This window comes from Arachis duranensis, chromosome 3 (genome assembly GCF_000817695.3).
Source record: "Arachis duranensis cultivar V14167 chromosome 3, aradu.V14167.gnm2.J7QH, whole genome shotgun sequence".
In the NCBI taxonomy this organism is placed as follows: Eukaryota; Viridiplantae; Streptophyta; class Magnoliopsida; order Fabales; family Fabaceae; genus Arachis; species Arachis duranensis.
This window is the reverse complement of record NC_029774.3, coordinates 57,599,847-57,608,741: the sequence shown is the minus strand read 5'-3', so window position 1 is coordinate 57,608,741 and position 8,895 is coordinate 57,599,847. Positions and strand designations below refer to the sequence as shown.

The window sequence follows — 8,895 nt, the reverse complement described above, 5'->3', positions numbered from 1 at the left end:
GAAAAATAATATTTTTGAAAAAAAAATTTTGAAAAGAAAGTAAAAGACTCTAAATCAAAAAGACAAATTTTTCCTAATCTAAGTAACAAAATAAACCGTCAGTTGTTCAAACTCGAACAATCCCCGGCAATGGAATCGTGATTCACACTTTTCACAACTCCGGTGCCACTAACCAGCAAGTGCACTGGGTCGTCCAAGTGATACCTTATGTGAGTAAGGGTTGATCCCACAGAGATTGTCGGCTTGAAGCAATCTATGGTTATCTTGTAAACCTTGGTCAGGAGATTAATGATGAGAAGAGTTTTGTTTGTAAAAAAAAGAGTAAAAGAACATGAACTGAATAATACTTGTTATGTAGTAATGGAGAATAGGTTGAGGTTTTGGAGATGCTCTGTCTTCTGAATCTCTGCTTTCCTACTGTTATCTTCTTCACGCACACAAGGCTCCTTCCATGGCAAGCTGTATGTTGGTGGATCACCATTGTCAATGGCTACCATCCATCCTCTCAGTGAAAATGGTCCTCTACGGTTTCCCGCATGACTAATCATCTGTCGGTTCTTCACTCGTGCCGGAATAGGATCTATTGATCCTTTTGCACACTATCACTGCGCCCAACATTTGTGAGTTTAAAGCTCGTCACAGTCACCCCTTCTCAGATCCTACTCGGAATATCACAGACAAGGTTTAGACTTTCCGAATCTCAAGAGTGCTGCCAACTGATTCTAGCTTATACCACGAAGAGTCTGGTTTCACAGAATTGAACAATCTATTGTTAGGAGAGGGAATCAAACTCGTGAACCAGAAATCCAAGAGATACACATTCAATCTAAGATAAAATGGAAGTGGTTGTCAGGCACGCGTTCATAAGTTGAGAATGGTGATGAGTGTCACGGATCATCACATTCATCATGTTGAAGTACGAATGAATATCTTAGAACAGAAACAAGCGTGATTGAATAGAAAACAGAAATAATTGCATTAATCCATCGAGACACAGCAGAGCTCCTCACCCCCAACCATGGAGTTTAGAGACTCATGCCGTAGAAGATACAAATTCAGATGTAAAATGTCATGAGGTACAGAATAAATCTCTAAAAGTAGTTTTTATACTAAACTAGTAACCTAGGTTTACAGAAAATGAGTAAGCTAAGATAGATAGTGCAGAAATCCACTTCTGGGGCCCACTTGGTGTGTGTTTGGACTGAGCATTGAAGCTTTCACATGTAGAGACTTTTCTTGGAGTTAAATGCCAACTTTGGTGCCAGTTTAGGCATTTGACTCTAGCTTATAACTCAGTTCTAGTGTTTAACGCCAGAATAGGGCAGGAAGTTGGCGTTTAAACGCCCGTTTGCGTCGAAAACTTGGGCAAAGTATCGACTATTATAAATTACTGAAAAGACCTGGATTTCTAATTTCCAACACAATTGAGAGCACACCAATTGGGCTTCTGTAGCTCTAGAAAATCCATTTCGAGTGCAGGGAGGTCATAATCCAACAGCATCTGCAGTCCTTTTTCAGCCTCTGAATAAGATTTTTGCTCAAGTCCCTCAATTTCAGCCAGAAAATACCTGAAATCATAGAAAAACACACAAACTCATAGTAGATTCTAGAAATGTGATTTTTGCATAAAAACTAATAAAAACATAATAAAAAGTGAATAAAACATGCTAAAAACTATATGAAAATACCATAAAAAAGCGTATCAAATATCCGCTCATCAGGCATGCTGACAACTTTCATAAAAAATGAAAGGATTATCAACCATCAACAAATTGCTTAATGGTTTGGCTATTTTTGAAAAGTTCTTGATAAATCTTCTATAAAATCCAACATGTCTTAAGAAACTTCTAACAGCTTTCACATTAGTTGGTGGAGGGAGTTTCTCTATAACTTCTACCTTTGCCTTGTCAACTTCTATCCCTTTTCTTGAAACTTTGTGACCAAGAAAAATCCCTTCAGGTACCATAAAATGGCATTTCTCCTAATTTAAAACCAAATTGGTTTCTTGGCACTGTTTCAAGACAAGGGTAAGATAATGCAAGCAAGCACTAAAAGTGTCACAAAAGACAGAGAAATCATCCTTGAAAACTTCAATAATTTTTTCTACCATATCAGAGAAGATTGATAGCATGCATCTTTGAAATGTTGCTGGAGCATTACACAATCCAAATGGCATTCTTCTGTATGTAAAAACTCCAAAGGGACAGTGAAAGATGTCTTCTCTTGATCCATGGGGTCAACCACTGTTTGATTATAACCAGAATACCCATCAAGGAAGCAGTAATATGCATAGCTAGCTAGCCTCTCAAGCATTTGGTCAATGAAAGGGAGAGGGAAGTGATCTTTGCGTGTGGCATCATTCAACCTCCTATAGTCAATACACATCCTCCATCCCGTCACAGCTCTTGTGGGAATGAGTTTATACTTCTCATTAACAATAACTGTCATCCCACCTTTCTTTGGTACCACTTAAATTGGGCTTATCCATGAGTTGTCAGAGATAGGATAGACAATCCCTGCATTCCATAACTTCATTACTTCCTTCTGGACAACTTCCTTCATTGTGGGATTTAGCCTCCTTTAAGGTTGAACCACTGGTTTGGAATTGTCTTACAAAAGGATCTTATACATGCAAACTGCAGGGCTAATACCCTTCAAGTCATCAATGGTCCATCCTAATGCATATTTGTGAGCCTTTAGTATATTAAGGAGCTTTCCTTCTTCTTCTTCAGTCAGGGAAGAGTTGATGATCACTGGAAAGCTATCTGCTATGCCAAGGAATACATATTTGAGATGAATAGGGAGAGGCCCAATTCTTGTTTTGGCATTTCTTCCTTCTTGTCTTGTTTCACCTCTTTCTCAATGGAAATTTTAGCTACTTGTGCTTCCATTGTCTCCTGATCTTCTTCCCCTTCTTCTTTTTGTTGCTCATGATGACTGGCTTCCAACATTTCTTCCACTAAACTTTCGATCATATCTACTCTCATGTAATCTTCTTGCTCAAGGGGGTATTGCATTGCTTTGAAAACATTGATGACTGTTTGCTCATTGTGCACTCTGAAGATCATTTCTTCCTTTTCCACATCATAGCTCTTACTGTGGCTAGAAACGGTCTTCCCAAAATGATTGAATTGTTTTCTTCCTCTTTTGTGTCCAAAATCACAAAGTCTGTAGGGAAGATAAACTCTCTAACCTTCACCAATAGATTTTCCACAATGCCATTGAGTGTCTTGATTGATCTATCGGCCATTACCAATGACATCTTGGTAGGTTTGTGTTCTTCTATGGCAAGCTTTCTCATCATTGATAGGGGCATCAAATTGATACAAGCACCAAGATCACAGAGAGCTTTGTCTAATGTCATCTTACCTATGGTACATGAAACTACAAAACTCCTTGGATCTTTAAGCTTTGGTGGAATACCCCTTTGAATCATAGCACTGTATTCTTCAGTGAGAAGCACTATTTCCTTCTCATGCCAACTTCTCTTTTTGTTGATGAGCTCCTTCAAGAATTTTGCATATAGAGGCATTTGCTCTAATGCTTCAGCCAGGGGGAAATTAATCTCCAATTTCTTGAAGACTTCAAGGAACTTGGGGAAGTGTTGATCCTTGGTTTCCTTGTTGAACCTTTGAGGGTATGGCAAGGGATGTGTGAAAGTCTTCTCCACTTGCTTTGGTCCTTGAGATGATTCTTCCATTATTTGCTTCCCTTTCCTTGAGATTTGTGGCTGCTTCTCTCTCTCTTCAGGCTTTTCTTGATCATCTTTGTTGAGTGTAGCATCATTCTTGCTGCTGGCTTCATCATTCTCAGTTGGCTTCTTATCATTCACCATGGTTTTTCCACTCCTTACCTGTATAGCTTTGCATTCTTCTTTAGAATTTGGAATGGTGTCAATTGGGAGTAAGCTTGTTAGCCTTTCGATCACAGCTTGCTTGGAAAGCTGCCCAATCTACCTTTCTATATATCTTGTGGAAGCTTCATTGTTCTTGTTTGTAAGTTCTTGTTGTTTCATCATTTTTTTCCATCAATATCTCCAAGTTGGAGATTCTCTAAGAGTCTTGTGGGATTTGTGGTTGGTTGTGAGCTATTGTGGATGGATGATAGTTGTTGTGGTTGGTGGCTGGGTTATTGGATGGATAATGGTTAGAATTGGGTAGTTGTTTTGGGGTTTTCTATATAGATTTTGGTTATTGTTTTGCTGGTTGTTTCTTGAGTTGTTTTGATTTGAATGTCTTTGCCATGGCTACTGATTTTGATTGTGGTTATCTCCCCATCTAAGATTGGGGTGGTTCTTCCAGGATGGATTGTAAGTGTCACCATAAACTTCACTTGATCATGAGCCTTGGTTGTGCACATATTGAATTTGTTCCTGCTGCTGATCTTCTTAGTTTTCTTTATTCTGCCCCCATGTGGTTGATGGTTGGCTTGTATTTACTACTGAAACTTGGAGGCTATCAATCCTCTTAGCCATTTGCTCAAACTGTTATTGAATTTGCTACTGCATCATCTTATTTTGAGCTAGGATTGAGTCCACTCCTTCCAACTCTAGCACTCCTTTCCTTTGTGATGGTTGGCGTTGTCTCTGATGAGCAAAGAAATATTGATTATTTGCCACCATATCAATGAGATTCTGGGCTTCCTCTGTAGTTTTCATCAATTGTAAGGAACCTTCTGCTGAGTGATCTAGTGCTTCTTGAGACTTCAGAGTTAGTCCTTCATAGAAGTTTTGAAGCTTATCCCATTCATTGAACATGTCTGGTGGACACTTCCTGAGTAAAGCTTTGTATCTCTCCCATGCCTCATATAATGAATCTCCATCCATCTGAGTGAATGTTTAGACCTCTGTTTTGAATCTGATGATCCTTTGGGAAGGATAGAACTTGGCTAGGAATTTGCTCACTAGATCTTCCCAATTGTTGATGCTCTCTCTTGGAAATGTCTCCAACCATTCAGTAGCTTTGTCTCTGAGGGAAAATGGAAATAGCAACGGCTTGCAAATATCAGGATGCACACCATTAGTTTTGACAGTATCACAAATCCTCAGAAAAGTGGATAAGTGTTGGTTTGGATCTTCAAGTGGCCCTCCTCCATAGGAACAATTATTTTGTACCAAAGTGATGAGCTGTAGCTTCAATTCAAAGTTATTTGCATTGATATTTGGGGTAAGGATGCTACTCCCACAATGCCTAGGATTAGCAAATGTATATAAAGCCAAGACTCTCCTTTGTAGTTGACCATTGTTGTTGGCCACTCCTACTGGTGGATTTGTTGGATTGTTTTCCATTTCTTAATATTCTTCTTTAGAAGTTTCTCCTCCAATGACTCCCTTTCCTCTGGCTTCCCTTCTCAGCCTTCTAAGGGTTCTTTTGTCATGATCACCAGAGGTGGAGACCTCTATCCTTGCTTCTGTCATAAAACTACAACAACAAAAAACACAAGAGCACTATGTAGCTTGAGTGCAGTGAGAGTTGGTAGAGACAAAGTCTCAAATAGTTAGTATGCTGGTTAAAAAAAAATAAAGGAAATGAACAAAAACAAAGAAAAAGTGCTTAATCTAGACCCCCACCTTACTTAATCATTGTCAATCTGATCAATCCCCAGCAATGGCACAAAAAATTTGATGTGTGGAAAACGATCCAACACAAAACTCATTGACAAGTGTACCGATCGCATCAAGTAGTAATTACTTACATGAGTGAGGTCGATCCCATGAAGGATTGAGCAATTTTAGTTAGTTGGTTGATTTAGTTAAGCAAACAAGTGATGATTTGAGTGAATTGTGATAAACAAAAGCTAAATTGCATGAAAGTAAAGAGGAGAGGGGAATTGATAGTAAATTAAAGTGCAGAAGAATTAAAGAGCTAAAGCTTAAAGTGCAAGTAATGTAATTGACTGAAACTTAGATTGCAAGAAATGTAAATGGCTGAAGCTTAAAGTGCAAGAAATGTAAAATTACAGGAAGAGTAAAAGGAAATTTGGGAGCTGGGATGCAAAATTAAACAAGAGAACTCAAAGTGTAATCAATCAGAGAAAATCAAATGAAGTAAGTTGCAGCAGATCTCAAACAGAAAAGTAAAATTGCTTGAAGAAGCAAAACAGAAATAAAACTCAGCTTAATTGCAAAATGAAGTTTAAGATATCAGGGGATCAAAGAGACTAGAAAACAAGTCTAGATCTCAATTCCTTCCTTGATCCAACAGAGAACAATTTGCAGAAGAAAAGAAAGATGAAAACGTTAAATGAAAACTCATATTCAATTCTTGGAACAATTGAGAAGAGAGGTAAAAGATGATTCTCAAACTTAGAATCAATGAAGCTATTCAATCTCAATTCGAATCCCAAGAACAGATAGCAAAAGTAGCAGAAGAAATAAAAATGAAGGCAGAAAACTAAATCCAGTTCCCAATCCTTAGAATTATGGAGAAGAAAACAAAGATGAATTGCAGATCAAAGATTGAAACAGAATTCCTTCAATCTCAATCCAAAATTCAAAAATAGAAAGCAATAAATGCAGAAGTAAGAACAAGGAAGAAGAGAACTCAGCTCTCAATCCTAATTCCCAATTCCCAAAATAAAACTAAAAATGAAAGAAAATTCAAAAGTAAAAGTAAAAAAGTCCTCTACAAATCAAACTAACTCCTATTTTTACATTTTTTATTTTTGGATTTTCAGAATTTGGAGTGAGCCTTTCAATTTTGAAGAATTGAATTTAAATGGAATTTTAATTGAATTTGGACCATGGGTGCTGCTCCCAGTAGAGTGCTCGGTTAACTAATTGACCGCAGCGCTACCCATTGCCTTTGACCTTCAAATTTGTTGAGCACTAAGCCTTCCTTGGCACAGCTCTATAGCGCTCGGTTAAGAAAGAGAGCGCATCGCCCTTTGCTTGCTAATAAGGTCCTAGCTTCGAGCCTTGAGGGAAGCATTTTTAGAGCCATTTCTTTTTGAAACAATGAAAGGTAGCGCTCAGTTAAGTAAGGGAGCGCAGCATCCCTTTGTTTTTGGTTGAGCTCCCTTGTTCGAATCCCAGTGAATGCATTTTGCCCAATTTCCTTGTGAATTAAGTGTAGCACTCCTTCCTAGCCATCATGGGTTCGAAACTTGGCGAGCTCCTTTTGCCAATTTCTTTCATGAAGCAATGCAAAGTAGCGCTTCCTTTGGTTCCTCATGTGCTTGATTCGAGACTTGGAGGTTTCATTAGCAAATATTGCACCTTGCATTTCTTTTGGTGGAAGCCTGATAAAGTTAACAAAGTTAACCGAGCGCTATGTTTTTTGCCTTGTTCCTTTGAGCGCTCAGTTAACTCTTTCAACGCAGCATCCTTGCCCTTTGTGTACTTGGCTTTGTTTGCCCATTTCTAGCGCTTAATTAGAGAGCGTTGTGCTCAATAAGAGAGCGCTACTCCCTTGCTTTCTTGATGTGCCACGCTTTTTCCTTCCTTAGGCCACGCTTTCCTTGTTTCTTTCTTTTCTTCGCCTACAAGTAATCAAAACAACCAACCAAAGTATCACCAAATTCACAAGGTTTAAACCTCATGATTTTGTGTCAAATAAAGGGTGGTTGATTGATTTAACAAAACCATGCAAATCCACTCCAAATTACTTACTTACAATGCAAGAAAGTGCATAAAACGTAATGAAACAAGTGAAAAATGCTTGAAAAGATAGCATAAGATGACTTGTCATCATCCGGTTCCTATTCTAAAATAGCTGCCTGATCAGAAAATTAGTAAGAACTCAATAAAAATCAAATAAGTAAGAAAACTACTACGACAAAAAATAACTAAGGATACGACATTATCTGGTTGCCTCCCGACAAGCGCTTCTTTATCTTCACTAGCTTGACGGTGAGCTCCTCTAAGGAGGAGGATCATAGGGGCTCAGCTCTTTACCCCTTACTTTGAATTTCTTTCCTGTGTCTCCATAATGTAGCTCAATATGCTCCAGAGAAAGGATTCTGGTTACTGTATAAATCCACTTTGGATTGCTAGTAAACACCACCTTCATTCCTGGGGAGAAACTTTCAGTGGAGATCTTTTTGTTTCTCCATCCTCTGGGTACTTTCTTCTTTTTGGGAACCTCTTCCTTGGTAGATAATGCATTCTCAACACCAAACTTAGGTTTGATGTCAGGAGGGATTTTATTGATTGTTACCAAGGGAGGTTTGAGCTGCAGATTCTGCTGTGTATCATCAGGGAGTTTTTGAAGGGTTGGATCAATAAGCTCAGTCTGCATGCACCTCTCTTCTTCACCTGTCGAATGTACCTCTATAAAAACATGAAAGATTGGTTGCTCATCATGCACTCTAAGCACTAATTCACCCACTTCTACATCAATTAAAGCTCTTCGAGTGGCTAGGAATGGTCTTCCTAGAATTATAGAGGCATTCTCATCCTCCCCTATGTCAAGAATTACAAAATATGCTGGGAGGAAGAACTTACCCACTTTGACCAAGATATTCTCCACTAATCCGTATCCAAGCTTCATAGATTTGTCTGCCATCTGTAATGCTATCTTTATGGGCTGTGCATCTTGCATTTGCAGCTTCTTCATCACAGATAAGGGCATTAGATTTATGCTTGCCCCCAGATCACACAACGCTTTCTCAAAGGTTGTGCTCCCAATGGTGCATGAAATTTGAAAGCTCCCTGAATCTGGCATCTTCCTTGGCAAGTTATTCTGAATTACGGCACTGCATTCCTTAGTCAGAACTACTGTCTCATCTCCCTTTAAATGCTTCTTCTTTGACAACAGCTCCTTCATGAACTTGACATAGATAGACATTTGCTCCAAAACTTCAGCAAAAGGAATATTGATTTGTAACTTTCTGAAGACTTCCAAGAACTTTGAGAACTGCTTGTCCTTGGTTTCCTTTTGAAGTCTCTAAGGATAT

The 8,895-nt window shown here is 38.6% G+C and overlaps 1 protein-coding gene across 1 annotated transcript; it reads right to left on the bottom strand.

Moving 5' to 3' along the window:
• Positions 1–3,064: 3,064 nt before the first annotated feature.
• On the bottom strand, positions 3,065–3,835 carry LOC107479304 (uncharacterized). The gene has a single exon (XM_016099448.1). The coding sequence runs from the start codon at positions 3,833–3,835 to the stop codon at positions 3,065–3,067; it is 771 nt and encodes a 256-aa protein (XP_015954934.1).
• Positions 3,836–8,895: the final 5,060 nt, after the last annotated feature.

Excerpts from the sequence above, each read along its gene's own strand:
- LOC107479304 (XM_016099448.1), bottom strand. The coding sequence starts at position 3,835 with ATGGTGAATGATAAGAAGCCAACTGAGAATGATGAAGCCAGCAGCAAG.